Source organism: Protopterus annectens, chromosome 2.part0 (assembly GCF_019279795.1).
Source record: "Protopterus annectens isolate FY-2018-M chromosome 2.part0, PAN1.0, whole genome shotgun sequence".
Taxonomy (NCBI): Eukaryota; Metazoa; Chordata; order Ceratodontiformes; family Protopteridae; genus Protopterus; species Protopterus annectens.
In genome coordinates this window covers 310,806,601-310,824,782 of record NC_056728.1, presented here as the reverse complement: position 1 = coordinate 310,824,782, position 18,182 = coordinate 310,806,601, and the positions used below count along the sequence as shown (strand labels likewise).

Genomic DNA, 18,182 nt, shown 5'->3' with positions numbered 1-18,182 from the left:
ATCCCCTGGAAGCAGCAGCATTTCCTGAAATGTTTCCGTACGTCTCATACCTCTCAAACTCTTGAAATCTGGACAGAACCCAAATAAAAGGGAACAAAGGAACAAAAATTGAGATGGATTTTAAATATTGCTCTTATAAACTTAGAAACTTGCTCGAATAACATGGTTTCTGTTAACATGCATTTTACACACACACACAATTACTTCTCAGCTGTACAGATTCTCGCAGAAAGTCCTGATTTTTGCCTCATATTTTTGGTATGTTTATCATAAAATTGTGGTTTTCTGGCAAATATTTGGCAAATCATTGAGGGCTGAAGTCAGAAAATATAGAAATACATTTGAGTTTCAGACTTCATGCACTTCAGAAAATTCATGCTAATGCAAAACCTGCTATTCTATCAACTTTCTAATTTTGTAAGAACAATATTTAAAAAAAGTGTCCCTATTTTTGGACCTTTGTTCCCCTATTATTTACAGCTTTGCCCAGATTTCTTGCTGTAAGAGGTTGAGAGGTAGTTTTGCACACACACATACTCTGACAGCGATCGAGTGATTCCAATAAAAATCCCAACAAAGGAACAAAAACAAGGATGGATTTTAAATATTGCTCTTATTGTTCTTTTATATATAATGTAATAACTATATATAAAACTTTATACGCTGTGTTATCTTCGTTTTAGGGGTCAAATAGGTTTTGTGGCTCCAGCTGAATTTTATTTGGTGGGAGAGGGGCCAAAATGGCTCTTTTGATGGTGAAGGTTGCAGACTCCTGCTCTAGGGACCTAAACCTTGTCACCACAATAAACAAGACATGCTGGAGGGATAGATTCCTGTCCCAGAGACTTCCCATACTCTGGAACAAGCTACCCATCTATGTCAAGCAAAGTTCCTCATTAGCACTCTTCAAGAAAAATCTTGATGAGTGGGTGGGAAATAGGAAATACACCCCAGGGATCACTTCTGTGACTCTGCTCGACAGGGGCACAGGAAAATAACTTTCTTGGGTGGCGTAAGCCAGGGAACATTGTTGGCTAGGCTTACTTAGGCCCTTGGATCGATAGCCTAGTACCAACCTATGAACCTATGAGCCTACAAAATAGTCTGTCAGAAATGCTGGGGCAGAAAATGTCTGTAACTAAGGAACTTATCCTTTTAATCTGGGACACAGGATCTGAATTTCCCAATCATAGTAATGCTTTAATAATTGTAATGCTATTGGCTGCCAAAAAAAAGCAATTTTTAGAAAATGGAAATCAAAATCTTGTAATTGTAACACTGAATATTTTAAAGAAGATAGAAGAACAGGAGGTAGGATGTTTAGAAAAGGGAAGGAGCAAGTTACATAGAAATAAATGGTATTTGAGAGAACAATACATGCAGGGCAGTATTCAGGAGGAGGCATGGGTTTTAAGGGAAGGCAGAAATTGAGCAACTTATAAAATGTTGGAGTAAATAGTTGTTAAAAAGAAAGAAAATGTGTGTGTATTGTTCCCCGTAACTTTGTCAAATTATACTTTGGTTGACATCTGTTTGACACAATTTGACTGACTAAATAGGTGGTCAACAGACATGAGAGACTCACAATCTCCGAGTAGGGGAATATACCCTTTTCCCTGGACACTGGAGTTAGAATATGTAATTAGCAGGGAGTGTGGGGGTGCATGGGGGCTTACCTCCCTGCAAAAAAAATATGTTTTATGTTTTTTTTTTATGTTTTGCATTAGCCAAGCGCATGCGCAATAGTGTGTCAATGTGCATAACGCCCATCAATTTGTTTTGACATTATGTACATTGACATAAATGGTATTCAGTCAATTTAAGTAGATCCATATAAAATGCATAATGCATATGTATGATAAATGTTAATGTGGTTTGTTTTATTTTTATTAATGTATGTGTGCCTATGTCTTAAGTGATAATTTAGTAACAGTGTTTAAAAACAAAAACAGTGTTGGTAGAACTTCTTAACTCCAAAAATCCAAACTAATGCATTATTCTGTATCAGCAAATATTAATTTTCAGTATAAATAATGGTTACAGATTGATGTGCAGTGAGTGAGTCCCCCCACTTGTTATGATGTAGCAATTCACAGCTCCATTTATAAACAAATCACAAACCAAGACAAGTGGCACTATATGATCATAATGTACAGGAAACTTCTTATATGTTAATAGTTCTAATAGCTCTTGAAATCCTGTGTTCCTTTTGCTTCCCCTGCCAAGATACTCGGTCTTTTATCAGTGTATCTGATGTTATCATTTTCATTAATTCATTAACCTGTGGGTCTCGGTTCTGACCCTTGGAATCGATTCAGCTGTTTCAGTAGCCTGAGATTCGAAGTTTGAGCTCCTCCTCCCTACCCATAATGCCTCTTTCCTCCAAGATCTAGTTTGCCACTCGTTGAACAAACAGCAAGGTTTTGTTCTTCAGCTCCTTCTTTTGAGAGCATTTTTTCCAAAGTGAGTTTGTGTTACAAATTATCTTCCTTGTCTGTTACCTCTCGCCCTACCTTTTTTAGATTTCTACGGTAGAGTTGTATTTGTAATTGTAATTTGGATTTTCTGTCTGCCATAGCCCTTTTCCCTCCTTTACTTGTCTTGCCTTGTCTACAAAAAAAAAAAAAGTCCTTTTCGTTATGTCTGAATCTAAGTCAGACAGGGCTGATAAGCTCTTAGGGTTTAAGAAGTGCACTTCCTGTGAGCACAAGATTCCCTTGTCTGATGCCCTCAGGGCGTGTGTCTATTGCTTAGGGCCTTCTCACTTGAACAGTGTTTGTTCTGTCTGTGTGGGCTTCCACTCGTGAGCTTTTGGCAGATCACTGAAACAAATTATTAAGGAGTTACAGCCTTCTTTCTCCCTTTCTTGTGTTCCTTCTTCTTCAGGGGCTCAAACCTCCTTGAGAGAACACAAAGAGACCCGGGAATCAAGAAAACATTCTCCTGACTGGTCTCCCTCTTCTCAATCAGAGCCTGCAAAAAAGAGCCCAAACTATCAGAACTGAAGGCTTCGGAGCCTTCTGCTTCGGTTCCGACTGTCGTCTCTCTGCCATGGACCTTGGTTTCTAGTTCGGGGCTGAGAGTTTTGGCTTAGAGATCTCTGTCTAGGGAGACATCTACAAAAAGGACCTCCAGAACTGCTTCCACATCCTCCTTCATCAGGTCTACTCGGACTCTGTCTGATAAGGATGTTGATAGATTGTTGAGGCAATTTCTCGAAGCAGAGATTCAGATGGGGATTTTGCCTGCTCTGTCCCCTTCTGGATCCATGAGGCTTTCCCCTTTTTGTCTCATGGCTTCTTCTTATATCAGACCCTTGGTGTCAGAGTCATTGGTTCCATTTGTCCCAAGAACTGAGGTGTTGGAGCTGATAGTGATCACATCTTCACCTCAGACTATCTCTCCGATGTATTCAGCCGACAGTGTCAGTTCTGAGTGTGTCTTGGACCTGTAGACTCAACATTGGTTCTGAGGGGATGACTGTGACTCCAAAGTTTTCTGAGTGTGTCTTGGACCTGTAGACTCAACATTGGTTCTGAGGGGATGACTTTGACTCCAAAGTTTTCAGAGTTGTTACCCACGGAGCATCAGCATTCAACAGCTCAAGTTCAGCTCAAGTCCAGCTCCCCCTTAGGAGTGGGAGGCTCGGGCCCCCGAGAGTTGTCCGCTCTGGTGGCCTCAGCCCCAGGAGGACTACCCTCTGATGTTTGGAGCCTTTCTGCTTAAGAAATGATGGAGAGGGTCCTCTCCCACTCTGGAAGACCCTGTGTTCACACCCCTGCGGAACCTCTCTCTGTCCCTACTGGATCTGTCTCTGAGGCCTCTCTTCTACCATGTGGGCAGCTGGTCCCAGGAAGCATCCAGTCTCTCCCATCTGTAAACCCCCAGAGATCTTCAGAGACTTCCTTGGAGCATCCCACTGAGGAGGTTCCTGGGAAGAGACTGTGCAAGAGGGAGCACATTGATTCCTCAGAGGAATCTATCATCACGGACACTGATTTCGAGAAAGGAGAGGGGTCCCCAAGATCTCCACTGGACGATGTCTCCTTTGGGGAAATCTTAGAGATTCTCCGCCAGAGAGGTGGATGGTCTTCCAAAAACATCTCCCCTGAGTAAACACTGCTGTTGGAGGCTTTTGGTTGCAACCCATCTACATCCTGGGAGTTTTCCCCTGCAGACTTGCTCATTTAGTTGGTGTCTTCTAGGGCATGGAAGGAAACAGACACAGTAGAGCCCACCCCCCAAGCACATGGAGAAAATCTTGAGTGCTCCCCAGGACAAACCTTTTTGGATGAAGGGTATTCTGATCGATGCCATGGTTATTGCGGCAGCCACCTAAAAGGAGCTGGCCCAAGAGAGCTCCTGTGTTCATCCCCATAACAGGGAGTCTAGAGCTTTGGACAGATTTGGTAAAAGAGTTTACCCCTCAGCCACTTTCTCCTTCAGAATGCTAAACTATCTTTCCCATTTTATGAGACTACAGAGGGACCTGGTAAAAGGAACTCTCTAGCTCTACCCCAGGATCCATGTCTGCAGAGGATCAGGTTTTTTCCTCCAGAATGGCCACCCTCCTATCCCTGTCTAATACTTCCATGAGGCTAATATCCCATGCAGCAGAGGGTACCTCAAGAGCAGCTGGTTCCAGCATTGCCATAACGCATCATGCCTGGATGCAGCTGTGTGGCTCTGTGGAACATTTTAAGGCATCCTTCATCAATGTGCCTTTTGATGGATCAACCTTGTTTGGGTCCACTTTTGAGACGCACTCTTCTGCAGTGAGAAAGATGGGAAGACCCTGTCTGCCATCGAGATCCATTTTTCTACCCCACAGAGATCCTTCTCCAGGAACCAGTGTGGGAGTAAAAAGATGTGGTTCAAGAAATCTCAGAGTCCTTTTCAGGATTCTCAGGGAGAGTTTTCCCTCAGAGGCAGAGGGGAAAATAACCAGAATGGTAGATGCCACCCACGCAGGCGAGGGGATCTGCAAAACCAAGGGTCTTGAGAGTCCTCCTTAGACAGACCCTTCAACCGCCCCTGAACAGTTGCCAGACGTTGAGAGGTGTTTCTCTCTTGTACCCCAATGCCTGGGAAGCCATCACAAATGATCAATGGGTGCTAGGTATCTTATCCAGAGAATACTTGATTCCCTTTTCAAGGACACCAAGACAAAAGTCTTTCCTCCCCGATGTCCCACACGATCAGGAGGATGCAGCCATAGAAGTTGAAAAATGCTGCAAAAAAGAGTCATCCAGGAGGCCCCCCTGATCATGTTGGATCGGGTGTTTACTCAAAATACTTTTTGGTACCCAAAAAGACAGGGGACTTAAGGCCAGTTCTGCACCTGACATCGCTGAACAAATCAGTAAAGAACACACAGTCCAGGATGGTCACAGTTCAGTCCATTCTACCTCTACTGAGGATGAATGACTGGATGTGCTAAATAGACCTGAAGGATGTGTACTACCACATCAAGATGGACAGGTGCTCCAGAAGCTTTCTTCATTTCAGGTTGGGAGCCAGTCATTTTCAGTTCAGATCACTCCCATTTGGTCTCACCACAGCCCCCAGGGTGTTCACCAAATGCTTGGCAGTGGTTGAAGCTCATCTCAGACTGTACGGATTCCAGATATTCCTCTATCTGGAAAACTGGCTCTTGACCGCTCCAACCAGGCATCTTTTGATTCGGGCCAGGGATTACCTTTTGCATCTGGCTCCACATCTTGACATAACTCTCAACTTGGAGAAATCCTATTGGAACCAGTTCAAGTAATACATTTCATAGGAGCATGTCTGGACACAACACTTTCTTGGGCTTATCTCACCGTGAATCGAGTATCAAGCCTACACCTTCACATCAAACAAATTCTAGCCATACCAAATCCTCCAGAGAGTTTGATTCTCAGAGCCCACAGTTCTATGGAGGCCATGATACCCCTTTAGCCCACAGTGCTTCTTCACACGAGAATTTTACAATGGACATTAGTGGTTCAATGGTCCTTGCACAGAAATCTTCTAAACCTTCCCAACAGACTTTCCAAAGTATGGAAAGAATCTCTGCTATGTTGACTTCACTCTGCAGACATTACTCAGAGATGACCCTTCATTCTTCCTTCTCCAAATGTCACCTTGACCATGAACGTTTCCCAGATGGGGTGGAGGGAGGGCATTTTCTGGATTGGATGGTTCAAGGTATGTGGACGCCCCAGGAGACCAGCTTGCATATCAGTGTCCTAAAGATGAGAGCAGTTCTTTTGATGTTGCAAGAGCTGCACATCTGTCTTCCTCTAGTGACTATTCCAGTACAGGCAAACAATATCTCAGTGGTCTAGTACATCAACAAACAGGGAGGAACCAGATCTTACCCCCTGTGTCAAGAAGCTATGAGAGTGTGGCAACGGCCAATCTCTACCAATCACTTTCTATTGGCAATGCACATTCCAGGGGTCCGACATCCTAGTGGACAGGCTCAGCAGAGTCTTACTGATGCCTCACAAGTGGTCTCTGAACCACTACACAGCAAACATGATCTTCCATAGATGGGGTCAACTTTGCTATGACCTTTTTGCCTCTCCTCTCAACAAAAAATGCAGCAGGTACTTTGCCTTAATCCCTCCTCATGGACAGCCACCAAGAGATGCTCTAGTCCATGCTTGACCTCCCAGTCTACTCTATGCAATTCCCCTATTGTCCCTAATTCCTAACTTTTTGCTGAGGGTGTTTATGTTGAAGAGGAAGGTAATCCTCATTGCTTCCTTTTGGCGTTGACAAGTCTGGTTCACCTATCTTTGGTCTCATTTGATTTGCCCTCTGGTGATGCTAGATCCAACTCTGGATCTTTTATCACACTCCTTTGGGCACCCTCAGCTGGTTTTGCCCAATTCCAATGATGGCCAGACATCCCAGCCTTTCATCCCCTGTTGAGAAGATCTTGATTTCTGCCCATAAACCTTTCACCAGGAAGATTTATAAGAGTACATGGAAAGGGTTTTCCATATCGTGCCAACAGAAACAAAGAGATCCTTTTACAGGTCCCCTCCTGATGGTGTTGGATTTTTTTGGCTTCTGTTTTTAACTATGAGGCTTATTTTTTCACCGTTAAAGTTCAGTGAGCTGCGATTTCCAGTTTTCATTTGGGAGAGGACTTTTCTTTGTTGGCTTCATTGACACTTGTAAAGCTTTCCTTAGGGGTGTCTTTCTACTTCATCCTGCCATTAAAGATCCTACTCCCCCTTGGGACTTGACCATTATGTTGCAGGCCCTTGTTTGTCCCCCCTTTGAACCAGCAGCCACAGTAGATTTAAAGCTTCTCTCGTGCTAGATGCTTTTTTTGGTGGCCATTACTTCAGCAGGAAGAATCTCTGAATTACAAGCCCTTTCCTCCAAGTTCCCGTATTTAATACTGCACAAAGGTAGAGTAAACTTTTGCACCAACTTGTTCTTCTTGCCTAAAGTTGCTACAGAAGCCAATATCAACCACTCCATCAGCCTTCCTGTTTTCTTCCCAAACTTTCAAAATATGGGAGAATACATTCTCCATCTACTTTATGTGCATAGACAATTAACATTTTTACTTAGACAAAACTAAGATTTTCAGGTCATCAGAACAATTGTTTGTATCTTTTTCAGACACTAAAAGAGGTAAGCAATTATTAAGACCTCTTTGGTGAGAAGGTTAAAAGACTGTATCTCCTTTGTTTATTAGAACACATCCCTGTACCTGGTCAGATTAAAGCTCACTCTACAAGGTCTGTGGCAACTTCTCAAGCCATGTGGTCAAGAGTATCTACTGATGACATCTGTGCAACTGCTACATGGTCTAATCCTGATACGTTCATTACTCATTGTAAACTGGACATCACTTTGAAGAATAGGAGTGCCTTTGGCTCTGCTGTTCTCTGGAATATCCTTCCATGAAGGCCAACCAGGGTTTCTGTAGCTGAGGACTCTATTCCACAGGTTAATGAATGAATAAAGATGACAACATCAGATAAAGAAGTTACGTTCTTACCATAATGTTCCATCTCTGTTGTCTAACAGCATTCTTCATTAACCCCCCCCCCCCTTCCCCCAGTCCAAGATTTCAAGTGACCTGATAGAAATGTTCATGGAACCATTGTTCCTGTTTAAGCTCCTGTTGTTCTATCCTTTCCTGTTGATTAATAGTTTGTTTTTAGCAGACAGCAGATAAATAGTGACAGCAAACTTGATCTGTGGTACTTTGGGGGAAAGAGGCATTATGGGCTGGGAAGTGGAGCTCAAGCTTCGAATATCAAGCTAGTGAAACAGCCGAGTCAGTTCTGCGGGTCGGAATCGAGACCCACAGGTTAATGAAGAAGGAAGACAACACCGATGGAACGTTATGGTAAGAACATAACTTATTTTTTTGTACAATGATGAAAGGTAACACTGTGCTCTAAAGAGATATAAATTTGATTCTCCTACACAGCCCTGACATGCCAGAGAGCTGATCACATCTTGGCAACTAATCAGCTCCCCAAAAAACACAAGATCAGTGTTTTATGCACCTCCTGCACTCCCATTTGGGGGACTTTGCCTCTCACTGCATCCTTCTTAGTGCTATATACAAACTGCTGCGTCTCTCAACAATGGAAACAAACTACAGATTTGTTATAATAGCTTATTAAGCCCAAAATTTTGTCATCTCCATTACACTTTTTGGAATTTGTGCTTTTTTATTGGCCTTGACTTTGTTAGTTGAAGGATATATATTTGTAGCTGTTAATTACATGACTCATTAAGTCTGTTTCTTCACAGATTCACATTTGGATCATTTACCTCTGACACCACTTTCATGAAGACTTTGCAGTTCCTTAAGTAAATTTATTAAGGGCGTTTTTTTTTTTCAGTTCTCTTTTGTACCCAGCAACTTGTCCAGGTAGACTGGTCTGTTATGAGATTTTCCTTAATTCTCGAAGATGGAAAATGCTGAAATTAGCCCCAGATGGCTGCCTGTTACTCATAGTCATACCTCTATGCTTGATGCTGTTGTAGTGCTTCATGGTTTCATTGGCTAGGTTAACTTGCTGGTAAATTGTGGTTAGGTCAGTTTAAAAAAATGCTTCCCCTCACTTAAAATAATAACCCACTTGCTGGGTTTCACTGAAGTTACTATGGTTGCTACCCTTCACTCAGTCCAGCTCTTTTTCAGTTTTGTTGGTCATAACAGTAGGGTATCTCGTACATAACTTTGACATCAAAGCTACTATCCTGCTAAACCATGAGATTCCTCCAGTCTGATGCATAGCACCTTATTTTTTAATTATTCTGTTTTTCCCTTTCCTGCTGCTAACAGTCCAGTTGCTTGAGTCAGATTATCCAATAATCTGGCTCCTATAACCTTCATCCAGGCAGCCATGCTTTTTTCTGCAGAGTTTTATAGTGGTTGACATGCATGCCTTCTGTATGCAATTCTAGCAGTTGTTCATTTGATTTAAACTCACCCCCAAAGTTAGACTCTTTGTTTAATTTCCTTGCAGTTCACTGTGAGCTTTTACTGCCAGCTTCTTCCACAAAAGATGAGATTTACAGATTTCACAACACCATGAAGTAATTGTTCTGCCTTTCCCTCATAACACAATGGGGCAATGATCTATTCTAACTCTACCATTTTCTCCACTGTAAGTCTTAAAGTAACATAAAATGCTAAAGTTAATTTTGAAATGCAGGTGAAAATAATTCTTCTGGTATTATTGGCACAGCAACACTTATATTTGTCTGTATGCTGAATGCTACAGTATCTTACAAAAAAAGAAGAAAAATAGCTCTAAATGAAAGTTTTAAATGTCATGGAAAACACTGGAAGCCCAAGTTTTTCAGCATTGACATACTTTGTACTTTCATTATTGAATAGACTTTGTTTTCACATACTGTATACCTATAGGTTATACCAACATGCTAATTTGTTTTCAGATGTGCAGAATCTGCCCAAAGACCCCCCCCCCTTCCTGCGTTAAATTAAACAATTTGTTATTCTGCTAAAGTAAGACTCCTCTGGCCCATGTGTTCCCTTGTGGAGAGAAGTGGGATTAGAGAGTAGTCCCATGAACTGTCCTATTCCTACTCCCTTGGCAGTTTTGCATTCTACAATTACTGCTTTCAGAAGGTGGCTCATTGCTGTGTAGCTAGGCACATGCTAGGCTGCTTGCTGCAGGCAGTAAATGTGCATGTCTGCCAGGGTTGCCAGACATCCCTATTTGAGCGGGAGTAGCAGCCCGATCCTGAGTCCCGCACTGCCGGTTTAAATCCCGACGAAACAGCTCTCCATTTTTTTTTTGATTGGCCCGTATACCGGCATACGAGCCAATCAAAAATCGCTAAACACTGAACTGCTTATGTTTAATGCAGAACATCAGGCAGTTCCGCATTAAACACAGCTCCATTTTGCGAGTTTTTTGATTTGCTTGTATACCGGCATATGGGCCAATCAAAAATCGGTAAATGCGGAGCTACTTGTGTTTAATGCAGAACTGCCTGATGTTCCATATTAAACAGAAGTAGCTCCTTGTTTAAAGACCTTTTTTTTTGTCCTCACTAAGCATGGAAGACCTTTTTTTTTTTTTTTGTTCCTACTGGGCCAGTTGGAAATCTGGCAACCCTGATGTCTGCAGATGTCACTAGTGCAGTGAACTGAGCAGTCTTATACCCCCACCCCCCAAGGATGGACAAGCTGGTGTCAACCACTCTCTGCCATCCTCCCGAACACCATTCATCCAGTACCCATGCTGTTTGTTGAATATGGCCTGATTGGAATGCAGTCAGGCCTTTATCACTCTGTACCTTGGGGCTGGGCACATTAACATGCTCTTTTGATATGTCCAGTGTTATTACAGTTATGACACTTTAGATATGAAGTTACAGTCACGGGGACTTCTACTGCTCTTTCCATATCACTGAAGGGCCTGCTTCAAAGTTTGAGGCCCATTTATCAAATTATTCAGTTTTCCTTTAGAAATGGTTTTGATTTTGCAGTTTCTGGGTATCCAGTTCTGTAGTTTTTATAGTAGTACATATTTGCTTTTCTTTGTTTGGCAAGTTTTAATGTGCATTTCACTGAGAATTCTGCTATACAGATTCATATCCAGTTTAAATCCAAACTCCAAGTTCACTGCCTACTATTTCACTAATTTTTGCAGCTCGTTGTTCTTCAATTTAAGTGCAGAAAACAAAATCCCTGTTTACTAGTTAAAAACTTGGGATCAGAGTATCCCTTTCAAATGTCTGCATTTTGATAAAAGTTTTTATCTTTTTTATTAAAGTAGCTGGACTGAATTTCTCAGCAGTCCATGCACATTTGGACCAGTCACATTCACCAATTTAGCAGTCTGCCTATCATCAGGAATGACCTTAGAAAAAATGTTTCATGTGTTCAGTACCTTCTGACCAAAGGTTTAATAGGTTTAAATATATTCATTTAGGCAAACTGATCCATCAGGAGTAACCACTTTAACTGTATTTGCCAGTTTTCTTGGTGCCAGCTCTTGGCAAGAGTCAATGAAGCAGTTTGTTTATATATATATACATAGAGAGAGAGAGAAGGGGAGGTTATCCAGTTATTTATTGTTGAGTCATATCTGGTATTCTAATCTTGTGCCTGTACTGAGGATTCTTTTGCAAGGTCCATGATCCATATATGGTTATAAAGTTCAGGATATATTGTACAATCTGTATAAAATATTTTAATCCTCATAGTCATCACTAAATCCACTCCAAAATGATGGCCATACGATAACTTAAATAATGAAAACCCTTTAGAATCTCACAACATTGCCATGTGTGAAGGAGAAGATGAAATCTGTTTTTCACATGGTTTTAATAGTGAACTAAACCACTACATTAAACTATTTGCTGCTGCGTGGTATGACAGTCATCTTTAGCTTTCTTAATCCACAACATGTCCACAGTCATGAGTGTGACTTGAAATTGACACACTGAGTGTGCTTAAGAACATTGTGATAAAAGTTCTAGAAAAAATTCTGAAACAAACAGGGCATTAGCAGCATGGTCTGCTCAACAGATCCTCTGCTTCAGAGTATGAGGCAGCAATACATTCATTACCAAAAATAACTTTACATTTGCAGTGCTAGAGGTAATGTGTGTATGAGAAATGTCTGTGGCTGTCTGGAATGGTGGTTCTGTGAAAGGCAAAGGAGCCAAAGAAGTTTTGTCTTTCTCTCCTGCTTTGAGCACCCTTGTATACTGCTGACTTTTCTTGCAATACCTATAACATATTTCACAATGCCAGATTAGTAAATTTTATGTATAAAATACCTTTATGCATATTTCATGTCTTAATGTCTTCCTAATGCAATATACCGGGCTCAAACCAAAATAACTTTGTGGTAAGTTTTTCAGAATTACCAACTTGTAAACCACTTCTCTCTGTAATTCCCATCGGATTGAGTCCAGTCCTGGTACCACAGTCCATTGCCTCAGTTTACCATTTCACCCATGCATAACTAAAATCTTGTATACCAGCTCCTTCTAGCATAGAAGAGAAGTTAAACAGCTGTATGTGGCCCTGCACTTAGTTTTTCAGCTCCATTCTGAAACCCAGTACATTGTTCTACCTTTCAGCTGATTTTGGTGTCACCAGAACAATACAACCATTCCTCTGAAACAGCCACATTTTTAGCCTTGGGTAATTGTGTAGGCCTCAAACATCATTAACTTTGTCATAAGCATTATAGGCATTCTGCTTGTCAACAGCGAATGAAGCATGAACCAGAGTAGTTAAAATCCTTGTCCAGTAAACCTGACCTTTCTAATGCTGAGGTTGACTCCTTTCAAATGAAACTTTTAAAGAAATCAAAATTACCTTCCTCTTGATAAACAGTTTGACTACCCTTGTTATGTTTAGGTTATTTTTCATTCATTCTACTGACATACTGCAGGAACTGAGTACACAAAGCTTTTGTCAGTAACTGCCCCCCCCCATACTTTTTATTTTCACACTGTTCTTTCATTCTCTCATGACTAGTTCATACCATCGATTATCTGACTTCCGTGTAGTTTTTACAGATCCTTGTTTATTTCTCCTCCATCTCAAGCTGCCTTATTCTTTCACCTGTCTCAAGCCATTTAATCTCCAGTTCCAGTCTGATGACATGGAGGTAAGCATAGTAAAGTACTGGAAGCCCTGTCTTTTGCACTGAGCTTATAGCTGTTGTTGGACAATCTTCAGATTCTTTGGAAGGGAGCTGTCATTCTACCGGGGTTACTGAAAGCACGATTATGGCAGCATGTAGAGATTTCTTGATTTGTTGTTGACAGCTGTGCAACAGTTATTGTATTACACCCTGCAAATTATTGTGTTGTCTGCTTACTTAAATTATATTGTTTTGAACTAAACCAAATTGCTCTGGATTGCTCTTTCCAATAAATGAAAGGGAACATAAATTTCTTTGTAAATAATATTTCATAAACTAGATAGGTGTACTTGCAGATTCCAGCCTTTGAACATTATTATGGAAAGAAGTTCCACAGATTCCTGAGCTAGCATGTTCAGAGATGCCTACACAATGATTTCCTACACTCTGACAGAAGACAGATTTGAGCCGAACACTCGTTTCCATGTCTATCAGACAATGACCAACATAATGTGCTCTAAACTTCCTTACCATTTTTGTAGTGATTACCCAAACGTTGTAGAGTCATTTATGCATGATGAAACAACAGGCTCAAACAACTGAATGTGAATTTCTAGGCTTCTGAGAGGCAGATGTGACTGTGTGTTCCTGGAAGTGAACATCCATCTGTCAAATAATCTCAGACTCCTATAGTGCCCCCCTGAATAGCTGCTGCCACCTGCAGAGTTTAAAAGGCAAGCAGGGAATGGAGGTAGATTGATAGGCCTTTTTTCTGTATCTTGCATGCGTACACATGCACACCTGTGGACCGTTTTAAAGTTTCCAGTACACCTACCGTATGTCTTTGCATTGTGGGAGGAAACTAGAGTTGGAGGCATGTGAACAGAGGCTGATATACAGATTCCATACTCACCCCAACCAAGAACTTAACCGGAGACCCCTTTGCTGAGATAAGACAATGATAATCACAGCACCATAGTGCTTCCCAACTGATCATCAGGAATTATCAAAATTATAGTCTTACCCATATTAGACCTTTTAGCTGTCTTTTCACCACTATAACCGGTGTTCAGGAAATGTCTCTGATTGATCTCTGAAGTGTTTTGTTTACTTTGTGCTAGACTATTTTCATTCCAAATCTCAAATGATTGTATATGCATGAGGAACCATATTGGTATCATCCCATGGGCCAGTGGTAGTATCCAGAGGTACAAAATACTTTGTCATGACAGTAGTTAATGCTTTTAGAGCATCATCAAGTTCAAGTTTATTGTGGCACTTGTGTCCAAGATGGTGGTAAAAACAGTGCTGAAGTAATATTGAATGTTGTTTGTCTTTCGGCTTTTCACGGTTAGGGGTCGCCACAGCGGAACTTCGGTCCGCTAATGATTGGCAGTAGATTTTCATGAACGCTGAGGTGCCAGCTTGATGTCCAACCTTCAACAAAGGCATGCCCATTTACGCATGTCTTTTGAATGTCACCCAACCGCAGGGAGGGCATGAAAACTCCACACAGAAGGCACTGCCCGCACTCCAGCCGAGAATCGAACGGAAGAACCTCTTGCTGTGAGGCAACAACGCTACAAGTAATATTGAAAGTAATCAATATATTCCAGTGTAAATAAATTACTTTTAAAGGACTTTTTTAAAAACCTGGCAGCATGGGTCCCTCAACAATTGAAGATGGAGGCTCCAAGAGGCAATGAACCTAATAACAAAAAGACTATAAAAGAATAACAGATGCTTTCATTTACATCCTGAGAAACATAAGGGCCTAGCAGAATGGCAGGGAAATGAAATCACTGCTTGCATAGAATTACACAAGTACTTGCTATTTTTGATTCAGTATGTGCTTTGTCCTGCATTGAATTTCATTTTTTTCTGCTGGTAATATGGCCCAGTTAATGTCTGAAAAAGGTCTGAAGACCAGTTTGCTTACTCAGTTAACAAATCATTGCAGAAAACTGAATAAAATAAATAATCCCTAATGACAGCAACCTGAATGTCATTTTCTCTGCATGAATACATGAAAGAGGGAATATATTCTCCTGTTTAAGTGGGCACATTAAACTCGGATCATAGTCCTTTAGGTCTTCACATTCTTGAGGGGAAGAGATTTGTTTACTCAGCTGTCAGTAATGCAAAACAGTTTGACACCATGGGATTGCACAAATGTACAGACAATGTTCATGTTTGAAATGGCACTGAGCCCATAAACAGTAGACAGTGAGTTGGTGTAGGCAGAGTCATAAGTCTCTTCTGATAGACTGATGGTCTCCAGTATGGCTTTCAGTCACAACAGGTGTAAGCTAACAGAGCTAAGACCAGTTGGTAGGTAACTGGAGCTCACCAGAGAGCAGAAGGTGTCTACCTTGTGTAAAAAAGCTTTTATCTGTTGTTAGTGAGATCTTGGTCGATATATTTAGAATAATTTAAAATATGCACCTAGACGTAAATTGATGCATTGGCCATTGTGCAGGACTGTGATCCCAACCCACTATGAGGCCCATGTTCAGTTTTGCAAGCAGGTGAAGAAATGCAGCTATTACAGAAAGATAGCAAGAAGGACCACCAGGTTGTTAAGGGTTTGCAGGCTAAGTACTGCAAGCAGGTCTTCGGGTGTGACTGACTAACATTTCACAGGATATGACATACAAGTGAGATATCCTAGAAATATGTAAATTTTAAATTGAAGGGGTAAGTGATAATGCAGTGTTTACCCGGGGGTGGTGGTAGGAACGCTATTTGTCTAAATATAGAGAAACTGTTGTTATGAGCAGTGTAATCAGTACATAATACAACTGCTCCATTTATTGAGGTAGCTCAAAGTAGCAAGATATTTGTAAGTGTAGTGTCTTTTGCCTTGTCTTTCAGATTTAGAATCATGAACTACTGTTAAATTCTTGCACTATTGCAAGATAGTCACCAAAATAAATGTGGGAAAATGACATTTATTATGAAGAGTTTGTAATGCATTTTTCTCTTGTTTCAGGTTTCTTTTAGGTATCATTGTAGATTGTACAATGAATGGCGTCGCACCAATCAGAGAGTGATCCTTCTAAACCCAAAGTCTGTACCTGTGCCATCTGCTCAGCAGTGCTTGCTGGGGCTGCAGCCCCCCAAAAGGAACTCTAAGGAGACAATTGTGTGATTTCTAGCAGATGGCATGTAGATATATTGCAATGGATATTCAAGGCACACAGAAATTATACTAATCACATCCAAAGACTGTTAGTAATACAGCTGCCTGATAATCCAAGCAAGAATTGTAATTCTTCAATTTATTTAAATGCTGCATTTGCAACACAGGAAGCTGCAAATGTGGCGAGAGCTCAGCTGTGAACAACCTTTCCTGTATACTGAGCAACATTGTTTCATCTGTATTAGCTCTAGCAATGGGTTCACATCCCAGTCAATGACAGCAGTGTTACATTGCTTGCAGTTTTAAGTTCTATAGCTGTGTTTTGCTGTCAGAGATCAAAATACTTGAATATTGGAGTGACCTGTTTGATATGTGGAATCTGTGACTCCTTTCATCTGTCTTCTTTTCTTTGCGAAGTCAGAAGGTAGGCCACTTGGAGAGATTCACCTGGATAGCAACAGTGTGAATAGTAGATATGTAGTGACAAGCATAACACAACCTATTTTGTCAACTGTAATCTCAGCGCAGGTAGGCCTGTAGATATTTAGAAAAACAATTTAAAAACAAAGCAGCCTTTATAAGGAAAAGACAGATGTAATCCAGATTTTATGATTTATGTGAGCTCTACATACACAAAATAGTTCAGGTGCTTTGAGCAACTTTTTATTTTTACAGATTTTAATTTACATAAATGAAGTAACAAAAATGTAGAGGGACACTATATATATTGCATTTTGCGAATGCAAAGGAGGGTATAGTGCCTCCAGCTGCTGGTGCCCCTTGAGGTAACATTAGCAAAATAAACAGCATTATAGCACTTAAATTACCAATTGTGTGCTCTCGCTCTTTATATATATATATATATATATATATATATATAGAGAGAGAGAGAGAGAGAGATGCATACAGAGAAAGAGCGTATGTACTCGAAACATGATAACCTGTAGATCACACACACGGTATTTTACAAAAGTATGAGACCTCTGACTTGAGCATTATAAAAACAATAAATTTTTGTCATTTTAATTAAAAAATAAATACAGATTGTTGCTACTGGGGTACCAGCATTCAGACAGTGTTTCAAAATGTTGTCCTCAGTTTGATAATATAGCAGTGCCATTATATTTTATGGGAATTTATTTTCATTCATGCAGGGAAACCACTTACTCAGTTTGCAATATACAAATGTACCAATGCCTTTATGAAAGTAAAATAATATTTTTGAATAGTGCAGATAGGTACTACTGCTTATTGGTCTTGCAGAAAGAATCACTTCAGAGTATATTATATAGTTCAGAAGCAAGTGACATTATTTTGGAAATTATGTGATACAGAATATGTGAAACAGCTTTGCTATAATAAATATAAATGCAAATAATTCAGATTGCACTTTCTTCTCAATTTGTGCATATGACTCAATATAATCTTTGCCAATACTAGTTTAGAAGTCCACTTTTGCACTATAAGATCACAAGTCAAAAGATACATAACAGCAGTCCTTTGCTGAAATGTTTGTCTGTTTCAGTTACATAACTGTTACCTAAGATTTTACTGATTTTATAATTCGTGTAGTAAGTATAATAAATGACAGTATAATTCATACAGTTTTTCAAAAAGTATGTACAAATGCTACCACAGTGCTCACACATTACCATTTTTTGTAAATACAGTGATGACATTGAGAAAGGTAGTACAAAAATGTTTTGCAGCTGTTTTTTTCCCCCCCTTGGTTTTCACCGAGTAAGGTTAAGTTACCCAAGAAGACACATGAACATGTACTACACTCAGTAAATAATTTTTAAACTACCAAATTCAGCATTCATATCCGTTATATGCAGAGCTGTGTTGATTTTTTTGACAACAGGGGATTATGATAACATGTTTCTGGTTAGTACTCAAAGAATATGCTTCTGTTAGTTTCTTTCTTGATTTGA

The 18,182-nt window shown here is 40.4% G+C and overlaps 1 protein-coding gene across 5 annotated transcripts in view; it reads left to right on the top strand.

Moving 5' to 3' along the window:
* MARCHF3 (membrane associated ring-CH-type finger 3) overlaps positions 1-17,626 on the top strand; it is a 1,103,404-nt gene extending 1,085,778 nt beyond the window's left edge. For all 5 annotated transcript variants that reach the window (XM_044060792.1, XM_044060789.1, XM_044060791.1 and 2 more), the window contains one exon: positions 16,099-17,626. In XM_044060792.1, the coding sequence (XP_043916727.1) occupies positions 16,099-16,257 (159 nt within the window). In that variant the 3' untranslated portion in view covers positions 16,258-17,626. The remainder of the gene's footprint in view (positions 1-16,098) is intronic.
* The last annotated feature ends 556 nt before the right edge of the window (positions 17,627-18,182 follow it).